A 23,805-nucleotide genomic window follows, 5' to 3' on the forward strand; every position below is an offset into this window, starting at 1 on the left:
AAATACTTGCAGTGTGGTACCTGTAAGAAGTTCAAACAAGGACACCTTGGGGTAAATGAGACTGGTAACAGGATTGTTAACCTGAAGCAAAATCTTAATTACTTTATCTGAAAAATGTCTGGAAAGCAAGATCAGATGTTCAATGACCGAGTCCAAAGGTCTGGATGCCGAAAGAAACAGAGAAGGAGGTCTAATTGCAAAGGCAATGTCCACGGTTTAGTCGTGGACATCTCTACCAGAGTTACATACCAAGTCCTGCACGGCCATGCAGGAGCCATTAAAAGCACTGGGGGTCAATGTCCAGATGAATCTTGGCCACCACCTATAGTAACAGATCAGATGGAACAAGTAGATTAAGTGGACAATCAAATGGTAATGGCTGTGATGTTGTCCAACTTAAGGAAGTTGGGAGTTATAACCATCAAAATGTTATCTGTTCTTAATGCATGCTAGTTCCAGTATTTGTTTGGGGCTGGGGTCATGGGGCCTAGGGAAACATATGGGCCTGTTTAATTGGGTCTCCAGCAGATTCTAGTGCTGTTGTCACCCCATCTTTCCTTGCTTAGGTACAGGCTGACATCCTACTTCCTCCCCCCCAGGATTTTTATTTAGCTCTGATGGTGGAATTTAGTTTATTGCTTTAAATATTTGCTCAATCAACTTTTATTCTCAGTGTAGGCCTGCCTAACATTGTCCTGCTTAATCGATGGCACAGAGTTATTCAAGTAGTTATACATATAAAACGTGCAGTATATATTATGTGTGTTATTCTGTACACTGTTTGATACCCTGCTATTTTACAAGTATCTATGATGTATCATTGCACATGGAAATAAAGATTTACACTTTTTGTTTTACCCGTTTTCAGATTCAGTATTTTTCTCCAAAAGGGTCTCCCCCAAGTTAAAAAGGTAATCCAGACGTGGACACTCTGCTCACTGTGCCTAGAAAGGTATCCGCTACAGCTCTCCGAGAAGGCTCAGAACGCAAAAACAATCGTCCAGGGTTGCTGTATCGCTCGTGCAGAGGACACTTGGCGGTATTTCATGTCTAGACTGCCACTATTGGTGGGATCAGTCTTCTATGCAAATGGTATAATTGCTCTCTGTAATGGTACCAAAAGGCAAGCTACGGAGTTTGAGATTTTGCCCGGTTCTCAGATGCTCCGTTTTTGATTGAACAGAGTGGAAGCCTAGCAACTTCCGGGTATCACTGCCCCCACCACCCAAAAAAAAACAAATTGTCTTTCTGGAAACTTAAGGACTTACAATTTAACAGTGACATTTTTTGCACTACTAACAGTGATGTTATTTCACGTTCTCACACACACTGAACACTAAAAATACACTTTTTAAAGTTAGGCTTTTAATCAAAATTTAATTTTATAATGATCTTAATAGGACTGGTACAAATGCATTTTATAGTCTTGCATATTTGATAATCGATAGCAGTACATGATGTACAGTGGAATAACATTTGACGTTTTTAGATTTGCTAGTAACATGACAACCGAGCATCAAATGTATGTAGGGACAAACCTGGAAAATTTATTGACACCCCTTCCCCCTCAATAGCGCTTTTCTGAAACACAGGCTGTGTAGGATTACATTATTTTAGGCATATCGTTTTGTATAAAATGGAAAACACATCCTTATAAACTTACAATTCTAGATGCCAATCCTACACAGACAGACTGCTGGTGTGCTAGTGAGAAGCAAGTTCCCAAGGGTTTGACCTCTGACATGCAGGAATTGGACAGTGTCACTTGTAGCTACAAAATGTCTGACCTCTGCAAGTGGTTATGAATTATCCAGTTGTCAGAAACAAGACCCTGGGGAAACACAGACAGGCATTGATGTCTAGAAAGAATGAGTTGGAAACGACTAGGTATTGCCTCTTCACGGATGTGTCACCTACAGCCCTTTTCAACTCTATCCAAGAACACACAATATTATTTAATGAGAAGTTACATCATATTCAAAACTTGGCAAAGACAAATATATTTGGTCGGTTTAAATAATTTTATTAAAGAATAGCTAACTAAAAACATTTTATGCAAGAAATCTTGTCAAAGTGCTAGTAAAGCAGCAATGATGTATTATTGATTTTAAACTTAAATAGTTGTCTTTCGATTAGAATCTACTTTTCCAAATTACACTGCTAAATATGCATATTTAATTCTTTATTTTTCATGTGCGTGTGAAACATACAACATTTGATCCTATGGTGCCACAACAGCATCCACAAGTGGGTTATAGGCAGTTGGTCAGCATGGCATGTGAGGATACGGCACAATTTTTTGTTTTTTAAATTAACAAGCAAAACAATGAAAGATTATGTGACACAATATTTCAGGTAATTCAAGAGTTGTCAGGCTAGATGTTGGCATGAGCGGTTACACAGGTTAAGATAAGGCTTAACCGGTCAATCCCTACATCAGTATTGGTATACGTATGGCTGAACTTGTCTGACGATCCACTGCTATGTGGTGTGGTGTGCATGTGGGGTGTGATTGCGTTGCGAGAGCTTAGTGTAGTATAGCTACATATGTGCCTGCGTGTCAGACACTGTAAGAAGTATACAAGTAATAAACATCAGGCATGAGGAATATCAGCTAAAGTTGTCAGGTAAGTTAACAAGTGGGCAAGTGACCACTGGAGTAGAAGGGCAAAATTGAGTCAATGCTTGTCTGTTACGGCTGGTGTGTAGCTTAATATTAATTCTGAAGCTGCTTGTCTTATGCTTATGTGATCTTCACCAAGATTTAGAAATAATAAAACACTTAGCATTGCAGGCTTAATATATAAACGCTTAGATCACCTGTTAAATCGCTGAATCTTACACATTATAAAATGCTGCACAAAAACGTTTTAGGGGTGCGTACTAGGTAAAGTCAGATCAATGGTTTCTGCAGGAGAGAGTCCCGTAGTGTGAGTATGTAGGGTTTGTACGCCAGTCGTCCAATCTGCCTGCATCTCGTGGAGGAGGGCTGGTGCGTCGATGGTGTAGCAGTGTCAGCCGGTACCCCGCTTGGGCAGGGGTGTGATAGCTGGATAGTGTCTGAGTGGGAGCCGCTTTGGTCGTCGGCATGTGAGGCAGGTCGGTCTCTTGGGTGGGAGTTCTCAGGGGAGCTGTTGGTGTGCGGTAATGTTTCGCTTTGGGTCTTTGCTGTCTCTTGTGTGGGTTCTCCACATGGTGGGAGCTGGTCTTCCTGAGTGTAGTATGGCTGCAAAGGAGTAGTCCCTGCTGGGGGGTAGGACGACTCACCGCTGGTCGTTGTCTGCTGTGTCGCGGTTTGTGTCGGGTCATCCGCCTCCTCCTTCCTGCCTTTTTAACTTTGCCCTTGTTCCGGATGGGAGCCGCGGGTCTCTGCCCGGCCTCTCCTTGGGTTGCTGCTGGTGGGGTCTCCTCTTCTATGCCTCCTTGGTGGCATATTTTGGCCCAAAAGGCAGCGAACAGGCGATCCAATCTTTCCTCCAGAGTGGATAGTGGAGTGCTGTTCAGAGGGTTACACGTGGTGACTACCATGGTTGCCGGTGCTGTTTCGGTCGTGTGGGACAGTCACCGTTGTAGGTTTGTCGCTGTGTCTCAGGCTTTGGTTGCCGGGATAGCCCTCATCGACATGGGGGGGGAGGGAGTGTGCCGGGGAGACCTCTAGGTGAGTGGCTGCTGACGGCGTAGGGATCGGCCGTCTCCCTCGCTCGTCTGAGTAGGCCTCTGTTAGGCCTTAGGTCTATCCCCGGTTATAAGCCGCTGAGTTCGGTCTGGATGCTTGGCGCTTGACTCTGCAGTTTAGAGCTCCCTTCTCCAGGTCGCCTAACTGACTATTTGGTAGGTTTTTGCCCCAATTTTGGCTGATTGTGAGCGTTTTTGCCCGGAGCTCTTCTCATGTGCGACCGCTCAGCATGGCCGCTTGACCTAAAAATGCATATTTAGACAACGAATCAAAGAAACACCCTACATTAAAATATCTATTTAGGACATTTTCACATAAAAAATAAATAAAAATACATACTACATGTGAAGAATGAAAAATGAAATTCTATATGTCTAGGGAAAGGGCAGTCATAAATCAGATTTTTTCCCCACTTTCCCAATCATTTCTGTACTATAAATTCACCTCCATGTATGTACACATTCTCTTACTCTATTTACCAACCTGATACATAAGAATCAGAGTGTGGCACCAATATCCCAAAACGTCCAGCGCTATGCAGCAGTCTTTGCCATCCCTGCTTACAGTGACTTTCTGGCCATGTTCGGTAGACTCAAGTATCTAGTAGTCAATCATATCCCCATTTTCTCACAGTAAAGGCAGTGACTGCAAACACTCCAGAATGTGTGAACTGTATTTCCCATGATGCATAGCTAGCAATGCTGTCCGGGAAATTCTGCTTATTTGTTTTTGAAGTTCATTATTCAGAACCAGAGTATGGCCCATGCGCACTTCAAATGTATGCAGCCTGCACAAAAATTAAAGGGACACTATAGTCGCCAAAACAACCTTAGTATGTGAAGCAGTTTTGGTGCATCGATCATGCCCCAGCAGTCACACTGCTCATTTCTCAGCAATTTAGGACTTAAATCACTGTTTATGCAGCCCTAGTGACCCTTCCCAGCATGTTACTTACACAGCCTTCCTAAACACTTCCTGTCAAGAGTTATCTAATGTTTACACTTCCTTTATTTTACATTCTGTTTGACACTTTTGTCATTTAATTGTCACTTTTTGTCTGCACTGTTGATAGTTTGCTAGACCATGCAGAAGACTCCTGTATGTAATTTAAGTTTAATTTACAGAGTAGGAGATAAAAATGTTTAAAATAAGTTACATCAAGGGAGATGTGGCCAGGGCTGCAAAGACAGTAACAAAGGTAATTCAACTCGTACATCAAGGGAGATGTGGCCAGGGCTGCAAAGACAGTAACAAAGGTAATTCAACTCGTAAATGGCAGAGAATTGAGCAGTGAGACGGCAGGGGCATGTTCTATACACAAAAACTGCTTTGTTAAGCTAAAGATATTTCTGGTGACTATTGAGTACCTTTAATTCACACCAAAATTCCGGTGCCCACATTCATTACTTTTACATTTATGAATGATTACAGATTATACAATCCAGAAATTCTAAAATTTAGCAGGTGTATAGCTAAATTGAATTGCGACCATATATATATTTTTGCATAATCCTTTGGACAAAGGAGCGTTGGCAAGGTACTCTGGCACTCTTGGAAGTGGGAAATGTCTTGAGGCATGAATTGATAACAAATAAAAGGACCCAAGAGAGGAAATAACAGAAGTCAGCTTTTTATTTGTCAGTATCAAATTACACATTATATGAACATATCACAGAGATATTGTTTATGTTGAACAGCAATAAAAAAAGAAAAACAAAATAAAAAATTAAATTTAAAATAGACTGAACTTCCTTCCAAAGATTAAACTGTGCGTTTTACCGTTTAATTCAACGGAGGCCTACAAAGCATTAATTAATAATAATGCTCTGCAGTGATCCCTATAGCGGGTGACGGGTTAAGAATTTATTTTGGCCTATCGTAACAAACCAAAACAGCTCTTAATAACTGTACCTGATTATGTTGGCTTGTGCACCATTAAATAAAAAAAAAAAAGAAAGAATATTTATATATAGCTTACACAGAAGGTACTGAAATAGAGAATTTGTCTAGACGTGAAGATTACAAATATTATTACTGGCTTCTGCTGCCCAGCCATCAGAGGGCGCTCACAGAGGGGTAACACAGCAGCAGCAGTTTGAGGCGCACATCTCTGCTCAGCATTATGCCTACGAGCAGGCAGGAGAGGTAAGGGATGAAAATGCATTTCTGCTCCATGAAAGGGCACATACTTTCCCCATTCATCCCTGTGTCTGGAAGGGGGAAACCGAAATTTGATTCCCAGCAGGTGATACAACTTTAGGAGGTTTCCGCTAGTATCACAGCCCCTGTATATTATTCATGTTGGCGAGAATGACCTAGTAAAACCATTACAATTAAGTCACAATTACACTTTTACATTATTATTTATAATGGTGAAACATACGTACTTATAAAGCAGGTATATATAGGGCTCTTTTAATCAACTGTACCATAAATAAACAAACGTGCTTAGTTACACTATTGTTCCTGAAAATCCAGTAGGTTTCCATTTCCATTTGTGTTTTGGAATTTGAAGAATTAGGGGATTTTGTTTTCTACTTAAAACTCTCAAGCAAGAGATCTCAAGATGCAAACGCATCCAGAGATATGCAGGCCTATCAATATATGCAGTTGGCTTCTCCCCTTTATGCTACTGGCCTGTGAGTTCGTTTAGCTACAGTTCTATAAAGGACTGGCACTGCTTTGTTTGCAGTGTGGGAGTTCTTCTGGAGATGTGCATTATATTACTTGCTGATAACCTAACTTCTATGTGCCAAGTTACAGTTGTAAATGACTTAAAGCTGCCCTCCCCAAAATACTGAACAAGTGTCTTCGGAGCAGAGGTAGTGAGTGGGGGAGGTTACAGTTTAGGAGGCGACAGGAGCAGAGTTCAATTCCTTTAATGTTCAGGTAGGAGATGGGAAGGAGGGGTGGGGAAAGGAAGAGGGGACCCCCTGGTAGCTTCTCTCATCTAGGTCTTGTCTTGTGCATTATTTGAAGTCTGGTTTCTCAGGCAAAGTGCAGCCGGCCCGTTTGATGACTACATTGGCAGAGTAATGGCCAGCACGAATACATTCTTCCAAGGGTTTTTCATATACCAGCTGAGACAGGAAGCCTGTGAAAATAAAAACAAAGATTTAGATTCAGTAACGCTTACAGTTATTTAACAGCTTAGAGGTTATGTTGCCAAAGAAGGCGTTCTATTAGAGGCCCAGTCTGGCAACTTCATATGTACAGCTAGCTGAAAATTAAGTATGTGTTGGCCTGAAACAAGTTACTATAGGCTATCATTTACCTCTGAAAAGAACGCATTACCACACAATTAACAAAAAGATTAAGAAGAACATTATTTACTATCCAACAAGCATGATTCTCTATTTGCACTACAGGACATATGGGAAATGTTGAGACAAGTGAATTCTAGTGTGGTTACTACCTGTGACTTGGATTGTGGAGTGATCACTGCATAACGTTAGCTATGGTAGCCAAATTGGGAACAATCTCCATTTCAGCTATTTTAGTCTAACATTTGAAATACCCTTGTCAATTCGCTGTAACTCACAGCAGAGTGAATACATAGGTAAAAGCAGTTCTTGAATTGCACTTTTGTGGAATTGTTAAAATATATGGGCTCATTGTATTTTGAAGGAATTGAAATGTGATCTTATTTGATAGGTTGGTAACATCTAAAGCTGGTCTCTAGTCACTTGACGACTTGAACCTATCTGTGGCTAAATAAATTCACTGCCTTGGTGTAAATCCTTATAGGAGGAGAAAGAAATCATATAATGCAGTAAAACAATATAAAACAAAAGAAGAGTACAGTAACAATATGATTTTAAGGGTAGATTAGAGGTGTTTAAATACAATAATGTCTTAGTCGTAGTAGTTTTAAATAATTAAAGGGATCCTCTGAGCACGAAAACAACTTTAGTTCAGTGAAGCCGTTTTGGTGTATAGACCATGCCCCTGCAGTCTCACTGTTAAATTCTCTACCGTTTAGGAGTTAAATCCCTTTTGTTTCGGTTTATGCAGCCCTAGCCACACCTCCCCTGGCTGTGATTCACACATCCTGCATGAAGAGTTTACAAAACTGGAGAAAAAGGCAGAGCTACTGCCATCCAGCTTTGTCACTCCCACAGTCAATGTTATAACAACAGTGTTGTACTCTCTCCGGCATATATGAGAATACAGCACTGACAGAGCTCCAGGAGGTGAAAATCCAAGATGGCTGCGCTAACAGGGAAAGCATCAGGCAAATATAACTCCCCTCTGCTGTACACTAAGCAGCAATATCACTATTGGGTTGGGGGTGTCTTTGCAAAACATGCAAAGAAAGCGGCAAAGCTGCTTCAATAGTCCACGACAGTTTGGCAAACGTTATTTTACAAACATCATAATACGTGAAGATGTAGAAAAGGAAAAGGAGCATCACATAATGAAATATTTTACAACAAAAAATAAGACATAAGAAAACAGAACCAGGGCTGTTCACGTGATCAGTAGCCGTGAAAGAGGTTTGTGGAAGACATGTCCCATAATGCTTAGCTAATCTTTAGACTGCACAAGCCTGTAAAGAAAACTATCACACAAGCAACTTACCTCCAACAAATGCATCCCCAGCCCCATTGGTGTCCACTATTTTGCTCTGGTCAATTTCTATTACAGGGAAGGACACAACCTCATTTTCTGGGGAAAGAACGAACCTGTTAAAATAGTATACGGCCACAGACGTTCTCGGCAAAGTAACTTGCACATCCCAACTGGAATAGAAATTTTACAGTGCTCACCATGTAACAAACCTGCACAAAACTGACATTCTAGCAAAATAAAGTTAAAATAAGCTACTGTAGGCAAGGGTCAACTGCAAATGCAACACTAGAACTAATGTATCTGAATATTAAGAGTGATTGGGGTTAACAGTCTATTAATTATCTTTATAAATCCGCAATTATATTGTCAAGATCTAATGTAATAGGGAAGCCATTCTGAAGCTCTCCAGCTGTTAAAATATGACCACCTTGGCTGCAGTTATAGTCAAACTACATAGAGAGCTAAAAGCCTCACTATTTCAGCCGTTACACTATAATGAACTGCAGAGCTTACTTGACTGAGTAAAATTAGATCTGTTTAACTCCAGTATGTAATGTTGCCTTTCCAGTCGCTCCCTATAGCCCCTGCCTGCCCAAGGGGGCCTCTAAACGCTCATAAGTTAAACGCTTGCATACACATCTAAGTAAGCTATGAACATGTGTGCGGATCGCTGTGTAACAGCTGTACATGGTGCTCCAATACAAGCAAGGGCCAGACGCAGTGATTACCACCAGCTAGAAGCCACACGTATCCAGCTCGTGACCTGCTGGGCAAATGATTTTTACTTCCAGGGGTAAAGTTGAGAGCAGAATCACTGATATTTTACGCGGATCTGAAACTCTGTTTTGAAAGAATATCTATACAGACGCATGAAGCATTCTGCCAATTCTTTTATTTCTATGACCCTAAAAATAGAATGTGAATCTCTGCTCAGCCACTACAAATCCCAAGAGACTAAATGCTTTTTCTGCAGGTCGCGGACATTATAAATTTTATATGTGACTGTAAGAGATGGAAGACCTGCAGCTAAGGCAATTGGCATATCGCAATCCCAAAACCAAAGAGAAATATTAAAAATTGATTTACAGACACCTTTAAAGTTGCAGATGTGTAAGGAAACTGTGTTGCTAACGTGGAAGAGGAGGGCGAAAACCCCCCACCAAAACATACTTTCTTGTTTGGATGCACTTCTAAAGATAGATACAGATATACAGACAGCTAGATATAGATCGAAATATACCAGAGTATTGCAGTATGCAATGATATCTTTTTTATTTGGACGAAGAATAGTTTTTTTCTTCCCCAGGTCTGGAGTTGCTATGGTATTTTGGAATCTTGTCTACTGGAACACACACACACACACACACACACACACACACACACACACACACACACACACACACACACACACACACACACACACACACACACACACACACACACACACACACACACACACTATAGGTTCTCTTATTTTTAAGCATCCAAGTGCCTTAAAACCACACAGACACAAAAAATAAATAAATCAAAACACAACATTTCCAGTACATATTTAGTCATTTCTTAAGCTCTGAACCGCACCGGATAAACAGCCAAGGGAAATTTTGAAATGCTGAAACACAACATGTGGGCAAGATCTCACTTTGCGCTCTACTATAGATGCAAAAACACGTGGGTGTTACGGTCCGGTCTATTAAAATATAAAACTACTCATTACTTTTCAGAAAACATTTCTGTTCTGTAGGAAATGCACCAAGCTCACACAAACTGTAAGGGAGGTTATTGTGAGTAAATATAGTGCAACTTGACCCAACAAATCTTAATATGACATTATAAAATAAGCTGGTATCCCTACATAAATCAGTAACCTCTACCCAGCAGGTATAATGATGCCTGGTTCTCCTCATTGCTCAGTACCTGCCTGTCTCCCTCCGGTAAATAAATAGGAATAATGAAGCAGCCTACTGTCCGGCTTCCTATTCTCCTTGACAACTAGCAAAGAATTTTTGGGAGCAGCTGGTTCGTCAAATCAATGTGGATTTCAGGAGGAGGAGAGACGGGGAGCTGAAAGGTGCCAGGACAACCCAACTCGTTACGAGCATTGCACTGTTCATTATCATGTCAATGGAGTCTGCTAAGACTAGACAAAGCAAGGTTATGAGAACCTCCCAGAGCATCCCGACTCAATGGACCAACAATACTCCATACAAGAGCATCTGTAACACAGACCTGATTATCTGGGGCCTGCTCAGGGTAGCTCTGCAGGGGAGATGATATACGAGATGGCCAAAGTGTAAAGGAGGCCAGACATGATTTAGAAATTGTTGTTAGCTTTACTTTTAACCCTTTTAATAGGATTTTGGATTGCACAGACACTGGGGAAAAACAAAAACTCCAAGAATAACTAAACATCTCTATGTGCTCTCTCTTTTCAAGTTGTAACTTACTTGGATTTTCTTGCAGCTTACTTAACATACTGGTAAGCAGTATTTCAAGGAAATTTTCTTAAAAGGAGCCGGGACTTGGCTGCCTAGACGGCAAAAAGGCCTCTTACTAGCAATGTTTGTTGAATACAGCCATAAATAAATCTGAGCAAGACAATCCTCCTCTAGCAATAATATCAGAACTGATAAACCGATCACAAAGCGCTTTTTGGTTAAAATGTTACTGAAATCACACAGTTTAAAGCGCATCAGTTTTTTTTAACCCCTCTCGACTCCTCTACACTTTATTGTCCCCTAATAACCTCCAAATGCCTCTTGGTCTCCCATTTAACTTTTTTTTTTTTTTTAAATACTACTTCAATAATTCTCTGGCTAGATTTCCTAAGCGTCGTTATCTTAGTGTACCAGGAAACGGTTTACCACAGCACCTTCATCTGCCCACACTAGCTCGTGCATTCAAATTCCGCTCATGCCCACTTCACAGGACTTTCAGAAAGACCCAAAAGAGGCACCATGAGAACATGGAGGAAAATTGAGTTTTCTTGGAAAACAGTCCTAGACACAGAAAGTTGATCTTAAAAAAATAAAAAGATACAGTAGGAAAGAGGAAGCGACTGGGAAAAATGTACGTACAGTGTGACAGTGGCCTTTTTTAACATAATCATGTATTTAAAAATACAATAACTGTACAGTCAGAAAACCATGCCTTTTACAACCTGCCAGGAAACAATGCCTTTCTTGGAAAACACAATCTGAGAAACAGACTAAAAGGTTTCAGAATTGTTTTTAGTTTAGTTATCCTAAAATTAAATTGGTCCAAAATATGCTCTTTCCCATTACTGGGCATACTGGTAACAGTTGTCGAACCTGTACTAAACTGACCACTGAGAGGAAAAGAAACATTTGTCAGATAGATTGCGGAATATGGATCAGATTACTAGAATGCAGAGCAAGTTAGCCCCGGATTATACAAAGTCTCTCCATTTTTAGGGATAGTCTTTTATGGTTGGCCTGCTTTATGTAGAACTGGTTAGAAACATAACATTTGCGTGTCCTGTCATCAACAATAATGGTAGCCAATATAACATTTTCTGCAGTGATAATGTGAAGTATATCACCATGTAACATCTGTTTTTAGGCAGCTGCTAAACCAATTTTCTTTTAAGGGGATGTGAGAAACCCGAGGAGCTGTGAGGGTGTCTGGTTAATGGAAAAAAGACCAAATAGACAAATACAACATGATTTTACACAAAATCACTGCGGGGCTGGCACTAGGAGAGATTGCTGCAATGATCAGGAGGAGACTGCTGTGAGGACAGGAAGTCATTCAAATTATTTTTTTATTCAACTAATTTAGTAAACACTATGTAAGCAGGTATCCTCCAGAACGTGGGATGAAAATCCATGAGCAGGAAGCAAGCATCAAGGCATACGATATCTGTGTTTTCTTTGATAGAAGACTGAGACAAAAGGAGTGTGGTGCTTCAAACAAACAAGAGACTTCTCATTTCCAGCCTCTGGCTTTACTGCAAAAAGCCATGTATTATTATGTCTGAGCAGTGACAAGGTTTAACAAGCAATGGTTAAAAGACAAGCACAATAACTAGCCAGTTACAGAGTCATGCAAGCCCCTCCGCTTAGCGAGTAATTGATGAACTTCAAATTAACGTGACATGATTTACAGCAAAATGTATACATGTAATTAAAAAGCAGAGGGAATCCCAGGCAGACATTTACTGTAGCAATTAAAGGTCTTAATTAGCAGATCCTGAAAAAGATCCCAGTTTCATTAGACAAAATTACCCTAGGAGTTGGCATGTAATTTGCTAGTAGGTAGAATAAAACCCGTTCCCCTCGTGAGTTCACTAGGAGTGCAGTGCTGGGATGTCAGACATTTTCTAGGATTGTGGTGAGATTAGAAAAACCTAAACTCATGGAATCTGCTTTCCTACACACAAGCTTAGATTTTTGTATCTCATCCACAGGCTATTAAAGTGTGCCAGGCAACAGAATACACTTCAGAAAACAAGCTTTCTTTAAAAAGATTTGTAAGAATCCAAAGTGTGGATTAACAGTCCCCTTCAAGACACCCATGTTTGCAGCTCTACAATGACCAGACAGAATGCAATAATAATGCATTGCTTTTTCTTCAAAATACTTAAACATTTGTTAGAAGATCAAGAATTAAAACACATTTGATAGAAGGCTGTCAAAAAAGAAGGTGGATAGTAACTGATAGGAAAGCAAACTTTTTAAATTTAAATCAAATTACTTTTGGGAGAAAAATGTATGCCTATCTGAAGGGTTAGATAGTATTGGTACCCTGGCAATAGGGCAAACTATTTAGCTACGTCTTGCCCCTTACTTTAGTCCCTGCCAGGTTTTGATGTTCCCTGGTGGTCTAGTGACGCGCTTATGGTTTTTACAGAAGCTGCGGCCTTCACCATTCACTGGCTGGGAGAGTCAGCGGACCACTCTCAGCCAATGATTGACATTCTGTGCAATGAAAGTGGTACAAAATTGACGTTCGTCAGCCTGGAACTCTAGTTTGAAGCTGGCTAATGACACTCCAGTGAAGCTACCAGAGGAGGAGTTGCACATCCAGAGGTTCTCTCTGTATGTGCAGCATCTAATAGCTAAACGCTGCACATAAAGACTACATGCACAATGACCACTTAAAATCACTGAAGTGGTCATGGTGTTGGAGCCACCATTTTAGATGCATTATAGTCCAAATGTTACTCAGCATGGAAGATTAATTATGTAGCATGAGGCATTATATTCATTGTTTATTCAAATGTTAGCTAAATTCCATTAATCTCACGGCTATTCTGCATATCTATATATACACAATGAACACCTTGAATTTACTTTCTCCAAACAGGAGTGATTAACCAATTTGGAGATAATGCACCTTGCAATAATTTTATAATTATCTATGCATTTCTAGTGGCATATAACAAATCCGTTCTGAGATAATTAAACTAAAGCGTTATTATTCTAAATATGAAATCTTAATCTGTCTGTAAATATAAAAGATTATATCAACCAGCAGGAATTATTCTTTACATAAAAAAAAAAAAAGATTTAAATAGAGTCTCAATGACTATTGACTAGTGATTTAAATAGACTTGATTTAAAAAAATCCATACTGGTGCAAGGTAATAAAACCCAAATATTCACAATACCCTGTAGTAAAAGGGCTAAATACAAACAGACAACTATAAGTTGGGAAGATTTGTTCATCTCGCCTCAAAGAGCCTAAAAAATGATCATAGTTTAGATAGAACTAAACAACCTCTGTCCACCATATAAATATAATACTACTTTATCTGGAGAAATCTGGACAAATTACAATAAAAATAACAGGTATCATTAAATGAGAAAATAAACTCCTCTGAGCTTTCACAAAATATTAACACACACTATACTGCAGACATGATAAAGGATTGCTTTTCCATTTGGCAGTGCTGGGAAAAACGGCTCTGATAAGAGACTTATGCTAGGTGTCCGATTTATTAACTTTCTAGCAGCTGTCCAGCATAACCGCCTAATATGTGATTCTCAGAGCGCAAGGCTTATCTGCTCAGTGGTCTAATGCCTTGATATTCACAGATTCATATAACAGGCTACACACCCTGTGAACATACAGCCAGGAACCATGTGTCTCTTGGTAATCTCTAGTGTGACTGCTTAACAGATCACATTTGACATTTTTAGCGTAGCTATCTATCCAGTTTACAGTAAATTGATGCCTCTTGGAAAAGTGACCTGATTCAGCCTTCCTCAAAACGTGTGTCTCAACGCGGCGGATTCGGAATTACGCAGAGCGCTCGCTTATGAAATCAAAGACATGGCCAAAAGCTGCAATCAAGGGTCACGCAGGAGAGATCCACTGACAGACAAGGTGAATCACCAGAGACGGGAGATGGGAGATATCTGACATTAATACAAATGGAAAAGTTGGATAATTCATTTCTGAGCCTTTACAATGCCTGTCTGAATCACGTTTACCAATTTTAAACCCGAGGGGAAGGGCATTTGGGAGAAGAGAAGATACATAAATTCACAGGAAGGGATCAGAGCTCTTTCTAATAACAGTCATATGAGCAATGGAAATCGGACATCTCTCTCAAAGACCAAGAAAGCCCTTAAGATGCTGGGTGCAAAGGTATATTTTAAAGGGTCACTTTGATTTTTTCTAGGATCCATAGCATACAGTAAACATCTCAATATTTTACCAGCTATGCTATTAAAAAGCTAAAGTCTGTATCTAAGTAAATGTTGGAACAGATCACAAAGGATTTCAACATAAGTTATGTAGATGTGTCACATATTAAACTTACTGATTTTGGAAAGGCTGGAAGTCTAGATATTGTTGTTAACGCCATCTTGAATATTTATGTGCACCCTAGTTTCTAATTTTGAGAGAAACTACCTAGGTGGTACGCCAAGAGATGCCCCTACTTTCACTTACCTGATTCCAGCGCCGAAGTCACTAATCTGTTTGCAGCTGCTGTGCTAAGGGGTCTGGGTGCCTATAGTGTCCCCTTAAGATACATGACGGTTACAGTGCTGATAGAATACACAATATCAAAACATCTAGCTATTCGATTATACTTTCTGATCTCTCAAAAAAAAAAAAAAAAAAAAGTTATGATGCAAAGCAGATATGCAAGACAAACCTGTGGCCATGATAGTGTCTTCATGCCCCTGGGTAAATACAACAATCCTTGGCCTTTTTGTGTTGTCCTTTGGAAGAGCCTGCGCCTTTCTTGCAATTTCCTTAATATCTTCTGTCTGCAAAAAGAAAAGAAAAAAGGAATACATCAGTAAAAGGTGTACAATGAACAAAATAACCACAACGTGTCATTTAAGTAAATATTTCATTATCTGTAACGTGAGAACTCTGGCAAGACCAGTAACTGGACGAGACGGTTGTGATACTTGTGTTACTGCCAAGCAGTTAACCCATGGGCATGTTACAGCAGAGCACACGTACACTTACACTTACAGACCTGCTGGCCAGTCCTCATCCAACCACTCTAGAACTGCAGCTTCAAACAGCAGTGAAATGATTAACTTATAAACCCCCTGTTGGTCAGGAGTTTATGGTACATACACAACACAACCATTAAAAACAAGTGGATGGGAAATCTCCTGCAGATTAATTGTAAACAAGGGAAAATTAAGAACATTTTAATAAAGATACTGGATTTTTATACATTAGCTCCATAATGCCTTAGGGGGAGAGGGGAAGTAAAAGTCTGCCTTTACCCCTAGGATTTCAGTGGGGTCCAAGATAATGAGTGGCAATCCCCACAGATTTGCCATGATGTGCATGCACATACTAGTCAGGATTTCAGCTCCCACTATCACGGTCATTTTGCCAAATTAAACACCCAATCATATTTACCAGTGTAAATACCAGAATATTTGTAGGGAAATACATAGGACAGTTCTTTAAGATTCAATACTGTGACATTTTTACAGCTGTTGGAAAAAAATGCTGAACAAAGAATATATATATATATATATTCCATTTATACTTTTTATTTTATTTTAACACAAACATATAAACATAGTTGTTCAATATGTAAATTTTCTATATATCATTTAAAAAAAAAAAAAGCCAATCATTACAACAATATTCGTTCCAACAAACATCAATATGAATTTGACGTAACAATACACCTAAAAATTACAAGACATTCCTAAACTAACTATACAAAAGAAGGCCATCTATTACTTTAGACCAGGGGTAGGCAACCTACGGCACTAGTGCCATGCACGGCACTCGAGGTGTCTTTGCACGGCACTCAAGGCTGCTAGAGTCAAACAGGCTCTGGCCTATCAGGAGTCCCAGTAAAACTTCAGATATTTGCTAATCCGAAAAGGTGGTGAAGGACAATCCTCAATTTATGCATTGCAGCACGTAGAGGAAGTGATCACAGATCACTTCCTTCCAGCACTTGTGAATAGGAAGCCACACTGCAGTAGAGCAGCTCGCAGTTGCTGTTGCAGCTCCTGTCCTTGACATGTACCTGGCCAGACTTGTCCCTACTGGAACCCAGGGAAGCCACCCACACTGCTAGATATACACAGAAATGCAGAATAATCCTCCCCTCATACAAATAATACGGACAGCCCACACACAAACATACACACAATCCGCACAAACGAAACACCACTAACAATCCACATACATGCACACAACCCCACATGCAATACCCCAAACAGCCCCCACACACTATCAAACGCACACTTTCACATATCCATCCACACACACACACAATACCACAAGCAGCACCCATACACAGCTTACATTCATATGTATCATACACAATACCATAAACTACTCATGAACATAAACAATATAATAGCTCATATACGCAGGGCCTTCTTTAACGCGGGGCAAACTGGGCAGCTGCACCGTGAGCCCTGCTGGCCTCAACTATTTCTAACCCTCTGGCTGGTAATCTGCACACTAAGGAGGCCCACCGGGTGGCCCATGCACAAAGGTCAGCAGGGACCCGGCACACGCTGAGGTGCTTTAACAGCGCGAGCGGGCCCCTTGCTTTTCGGCAGCAGGCTGGGAGGAAGTGACGGCCACGCATCACTTCCTCCCACAAAGAGAGGAGCGCGCAGGAAAGAAGAGTAGGCAGATTGGAGGGGGGCTGGCCAAGAGCTCTAGACCCCAACTCCCAACGCCTTCAGCCACCAACAGGAAAGGTAGGAAACTGGAGGGTGAGTTTTAAAGTGTATGTCTGTGTCAGTATGTCTGTCAGTGTGTGTGTGTGTCATATCTGTGTGTGTCAGTATGTTTGTGTGTCAGCATGTGTATGTGTCAGTATGTCTGTGTGTGTGTCAGTATATCTGTGTGTGTGTCAATATGTTTGTATGTCAGCATGTCTATTTATGTGTCAGTATATCTGTGTCAGTATCTGTGTGTGTGTGGCAGTATGTTTGTATGACAGCATGTCTGTGTGTATGTCAGTATGTCTGTGTGTGTGTGTGTGCTTGCAATCACGCCAACACCACATACAAACATATTCCACAAAAACTGCTTAGTGCTAAATACAGACCTGCAAACATGAGTAAATGGTAGAGCCCCAGCTGTCAATGCATTTCTGGAGTTGCACGACAGATAGGGATCTACCTTTTAATCACCCGTGCAACAGGGAGACCGCCAAGAATTCTTGCACCTCTCTACTTTAGGTCCACCACTGTGTTGAGGTGTAGGACGTGATTGCATGCCTGGGAAGGGGGGGACAAGGTCCAGGGGGCCCTAAGCAAATGCTTTGCCCAGGGTCCAGTCATTATTAAAGACAGCCCTGCATATATACGCACAAATACAATGATACAAAGCAATTACAGTACAAACACAAGCAGAATACGGCAGCACACCTACCTCGATTTATAAAAAAAATAGGACCGGCACGCTACAGGACATCACAATCCTATATCGGCACAGTGCTGCTAAAAGGTTGCCTACCCCTGCTTTAGACTATTAATAGAGAGAAAGATTATAATTGAAATTAAATAGGGAATTTTATTAACCATGAGTGCCAATTTGTTTTAAACTTCTCATATTGATAATGAGACTCCATTTGAACCGGATGTCGAATTTAATTGATTACCATATTAACTTTTATAATAAGTGGTTGGTGCGATTTCCTGGCAATTATAATTTTTAAAGCCAAAAAGCCTTGTATGACCATAGCTTCCTATTTATTCAGTGTATTATCTAGATTCAAATGAAATGGAACTCTTTTAATCGTTGGTGGCATAATAGTGATAGAGTGGATAGGATAACAAAGATCCAACCAGGCCTACTTTATTCTTTTACAGCTCCACCATATATGACCGAAGGTTCCAATGGTTTCATTACATCTCCAACAAAGTGGATTCATCCCTAAATTAAATTTTACAAATTTTACCGGGACCATATACCAATGCATCATAATTTTGTAATGCAATGCTTCCATATTTAGACAGTGGGTTAACTTACTCACTCCACACATACTATTTGCCCATTGTTCAGAATAATATTGAGCGTCCAGTTCTTTTTGCCATGCCTCAAATGGATGTAATTTAGGCTTTTCTAAAATTTTCTAATATGCTGTACCATTTACTCGTAGCTTTTTGGGTAATTTCACCATTGAGAGCCAAGGAAATATTCTGAGCCATTTTATTATAATAATCATAAATATGAGTTCTTAAACAGTTCTAAGGGAGCGGGACAGTAATAACTTTTCCTTCAGACCTACCGTATATACTCGAGTATAAGCCGAGTTTTTCAGCACATTTTTTGTGCTGAAAAACCCCAACTCGGCTTATACTCGAGTCAGTGTCTGTATTATGGCAATTTACATTGCCATAATACAGACAGGGGGTTGTGGGGGCTGCAGAGCGTTTACTTACCTCTCATGCAGCTCCTGTCCGCTCCCTTCTCCTCCGCGGCGGTCCGTTCAGCACCTCGGTCAGCTCCCAGTGTAAGTCTCACGAGAGCCCCGGGATCATAGTGCGGCTCTCGCGAGACTTACAGTGTGAGCTGACAGAGATGCTGACCGGACCGCCGCGGAGGAGAAGGGAGCTGACAGGAGCTGCAGGCGAGGTAAGTAAACGCTCTGCCAGCCCCCCTCCTACACAGTGCCCATCCACTGGACCACCAGGGAGTGAGAGCCTCCCTCCCTGCCATGTATCAAGCAGGGAGGGGGGACAATTTTTTTTTTAAATAAAATAAAAAATACAAAATAATGAAATAAAATAATAAAAATAATAAAAATTATTAAAATAATTAAAAAAAAAAAAAATAATAAAATTGCCCACCCCCCACCAAGGCTCAGCTACACACACACACACACACTGCACTCATTATATACACACACACACTGTAAATAAATACTCAATTAATATAAATTTTTTAGGATCTAATTTTATTTAGAAATTTACCAGTAGCTACTGCATTTCCTACCCTAGTCTTATACTCAAGTCAATACGTTTTCCCAGTTTTTTGGGGTAAAATTAGGGGCCTTGGCTTATATTCGGGTCGGCTTATACTCTAGTATATATGGTATGCGGTTTTTAAATATAATCCAGAATTCAATACAATTCCTAGTTATCATTGCCAACTGATTTTTTTTTTCTATTTTTCATCATGTAACCATAATAGGCATTCCGAGTTACTCATGCCTGCTAGTACTTGCTCTATATGGTACCAGCTCGCATCTTTACTCTGGTTATATTAAAGCTTAGACACATGACACCGCATACTAGCTTCTGCATATCGTTACAAACTGGGCAGGTTTACCCTTCCTTTCTTACGAATAGAAGAATATTATTTAGTCTTTTTTTTCAGCCCAGACTGTACCACTTTGTGACTGTACCACTCCCTATTTCGAACCATTCTGAATTTTGTTTTACTGAGCCAGTTGAATATATTCCTGGCAGTTCCAGCTCACTCTCCAATTGTCAAGATTACAAGTTGAACCAGCACGCAGAATTGTGTCACACCTAGGACTAAGGATAACGTATAACCAGACCGTAGAATGGCCGGACTTGGCATATCCAAAAATAGTCAAAATAAATGCTGAGGTCAGGAACACAGAATCAGGCACAACGATGAGGGAAAGCCAAGGATCCCAGAATTCAGCAAATCAAAACGAAGCTAAAGTCAAATACCATAAAATTAAGATCAGGAAAGCACTCTCTGATTACCATCAGGATGAAACCACGACAGGGCAATGAGCAAAAAGAGAATTGGGTTTAAATACCCCTCCTGTGGAGCCGATTGGCCGTAACCGGCCTTTGACCCCAAAAACAATTACCAGGTTCCATGTGCATGATTGCTGCGTGGCACAACTTTTCCTGTCAAGGCGGTAAATGCAATTAACCACATTTTTATGTGCGGATGAATACGTGACACCAATATACCAAATGAGCGGTTTCTCAAATCTGTTTTTTTTTTTTAGCCCTGGAGAGAGATTAATGTATTGATTTTTTTCCCCAGTTCTTATTTCGGCATCTTTCTCATTTATTTTGCTTTAATATCACCTTTTTTTGAAGCCATGATCTTTCAAAATCTGGTATTCAAGCACTTAGACAATTTGCCATTTGTTCTTATTCTCTTCTCTATCTTTTTCTTCCTTTTTCTCTTCCCTTTCCTTTTTCTAGAGTAAATTCTTCCCTTAATACTTAACAGAACTGTTATTATTATTATTTTTTTATTAATGTCAGCAGGAGGTCTTAAATAATCTGAGGAGGTTTGAGCTTATGGGGTTATATGATATGGGATTTTCCTCCTTACTCCCTCTTACCCCATATGCAGCCCCCAGCCTTTCGTTCCTACCTCCTCCAGTGCTCTATTCATGCAATGGTAATTCAGCCATTTTGCCGTGGATAAACTTTAAGCAGTTTGGTGTATAGATCACACCCCTGCAGTCTCACTGTTCAATTCTCTGCCATTTAGAAGCTGTTGCCCGTCCTTCCACAGCTCTCAGATTCTAAATAGTAAGTTTAGGACTGCCTTGGCACCACCGATTGGTTAGAGCATCAATTACTCTCAGCCAATCAGTGGCTTCCTTGTTCAAGGCTTTCTGAGAAAAGCGGAAGGATAGCGGACTTTTCCTAAATGGCAGAGAAGTGAGTGGTGAGACTTTGTGGATGATTTAACACCTACAAGGTAAAGGTAATCTGTCACCATAACAACTTAATTTCAATGAAGTTGTTATGGCCCAGATATTCAACTTAACAAGAGTATAAGCCTAGTTTAATTTGAAGAAAAGAAAATAAACTCAAATATTTGCTTTAAATGGCTGGTAGAGCATAGAGGTTTGCATTATAGCCCTGTAATATCCATTGTAGGACTCATTATACACAATTTCTAACATAACACTAGCGGAGTCTCCTTTTCTACAGGAATCATGGCTGTGCCAACAAACTATTCCAAAAAACACCCTAAAATATGTTTGTGGCAAGCTTGTCTAGGTTTGGTGGTTTACATATCAAAGGGGAATATGGATTGTCCTGTTGGCTGGGACCAGTCGACATAATCATCAAGCATTTATCTCCGTAATGACTCATACAAGATTCTCACAAGCGGTCACCACCCACCTAACTAGAATGAAGCTTGTTCATGCTATATAAAGCATCCTTCAACAGACCCAGACTATAGGCAACCAAACCACTTAATCTCATTGAAGTGGTAGGGTGCAGTGTCCCTGTCCCACTTAGCCCTGCAATGTAAAATATTGCAGTTTCAGAAAAACCTAGTGCCCACCAGTCAGCCATTAGAGGCGCTTCCTGTCAATTCAGAGTTCGACTCCATGAAATGACGCTGGATGTGCTCACGCCGGGCATGGAGACATTCAGCACCTTCAAATTCCCCATAGATAAGCATTGATTCAGTGTTTTCCTATGATGAAGGCCTAATGTGCGTGCAGTAGATGGAATCAGTGCAACTTACTGCAAATCTCACTTCTTCACTATAGCTGCCATTGACCTCTACAGTTTACTCTATTAGTCTACTTTTCTCTTAGTCTAGGTTTAAAGAGCTTAATCCTTTAAATGCTGCTGGGGGGAGTTTGATAGAGTGACACTATATTAGGAATACTAAAACCAATTGGGAAAGCTGTATTCCCAACACTATAACCCAGTCTTCCAAAGCATATCCACAGAGGGGTCAATAAGCAGAGAGATCAATACCATGGAACTAGAGCTGAAGTATAAGAAACTAAATGTTAACATAAAAATAAAAATATGTAAAAAATAAAATCAATTTTAAAAATTAATGGTATAGCTAGAGCCTGTACATGATTCAAATAAAATGACCATGTTGCAAAAATATTAATAAAAGAATATATTGAAATGAGTGTGTTCCATCTTAAGAGAACTCATTCACTGTCTTTGATCTCTTGTCCAATCAGAGGCTTCTTGTAGAAAAGCACTGTGAATGTAAGATGCATACGCAGCAGTCACGGGACTCAGCCAAACCAATTCTTTTTATCCTGTTGTGCATTATAATTCTGAATGTGAAGAACTTTCATTTTTTTCCCATAAAGGTCTTAAGGAATCACATCTAGTTGCCGACAGTCTGACAGCCACAAGAGGCATGAAAGAAAATGTATTTTATTACATTGTCAGAGTAAATAAAACCAAAACCACAACACTGAAATGTAATGGTTTGATGCGTATTAAATTCCTTTAATAATGTTCACATTTTGTCTCCCACCTCAAATTCATGGACATAGGAAAAAAACAACAAAAAACCCTTTCCCCCCCACGGGTTTTCAATTACTTGTAACTACAAAGAGAAAAACAGAGTCAAATTATGAATGAAAAATGTAGAAAATTCAATGGTTGTTAGTGAAGCAAATTAAGTGACTGGGAGGACTGGAGAGCCCTTCACTTAGGAATGTGTCATTCACGTATTCCATCCCAGCACGTATAGCAAACACTTGGTGATGGCGTATCTGCTCAGATCCTGACACAGCCAGGTGCTAGCAAAGCAGCTCTTATCACCAGATGCCAACATAATGAGACGGATAAGACAAGAGCCTCTATATGAATGAAATGTTAAAAAGGGAACCGGTCTCAGCCTAGCCCTTTAGCGGGTTAAGTCATACTTGATAAGATTCTAGTTATGTTTGGCGCTTAGAGCAGATCAGTGGATTGATCTATACTGACGAGTTTAAGCAAAGGTGTAGCGTTTGTCCTTTAACCCCAGATGATTATGAGAAATACACGTTTTAAGGCTGGATCAGAGGTTAAGACACTAAGCCAAGAACATACCTATAAATAAACCAAGGGTGCCAAGCCTTACCTTTTGTTTTTCTAAACAAAAAAAGATAAAAAATAAAAAAAAGCTTTTAATTTCTGAAAACAGCAGGTCCACACTGCAGTGGCCACCACTAACATGTATGGAACATGGAAAAGATGTACATTACCAGGAGGAGGCAGGAATGCAAATGAAGGGTTTATATCACAAGACGGTAATGTGCCACTCAGGAAAAGTAGTAATTATTGAAATGGTTAGTCTAATAGTCAGAATCCAGTGGGTGTTCTGAAAACCAAGCAGATCAGAGCAGACAAAACATTTGCAGCTATTCCTAA

The 23,805-nt window shown here is 40.2% G+C and overlaps 1 protein-coding gene across 4 annotated transcripts in view; it reads right to left on the reverse strand.

Moving 5' to 3' along the window:
* Window positions 1-5,290: 5,290 nt before the first annotated feature.
* Window positions 5,291-23,805, reverse strand: part of ADK (adenosine kinase) — a 188,162-nt gene continuing 169,647 nt past the window's right edge. For all 4 annotated transcript variants that reach the window (XM_063434341.1, XM_063434342.1, XM_063434344.1 and 1 more), the window contains exons 9-11: window positions 15,378-15,492; window positions 8,258-8,344; window positions 5,291-6,770 (exon numbers count right to left, since the gene is read on the reverse strand). In XM_063434341.1, coding sequence (XP_063290411.1) covers window positions 6,646-6,770; window positions 8,258-8,344; window positions 15,378-15,492 — 327 coding nt within the window. In that variant the 3' untranslated portion in view covers window positions 5,291-6,645. The remainder of the gene's footprint in view (window positions 6,771-8,257; window positions 8,345-15,377; window positions 15,493-23,805) is intronic.

The sequence above is a fragment of the Pelobates fuscus genome, chromosome 10, assembly GCF_036172605.1.
Source record: "Pelobates fuscus isolate aPelFus1 chromosome 10, aPelFus1.pri, whole genome shotgun sequence".
Taxonomy (NCBI): Eukaryota; Metazoa; Chordata; class Amphibia; order Anura; family Pelobatidae; genus Pelobates; species Pelobates fuscus.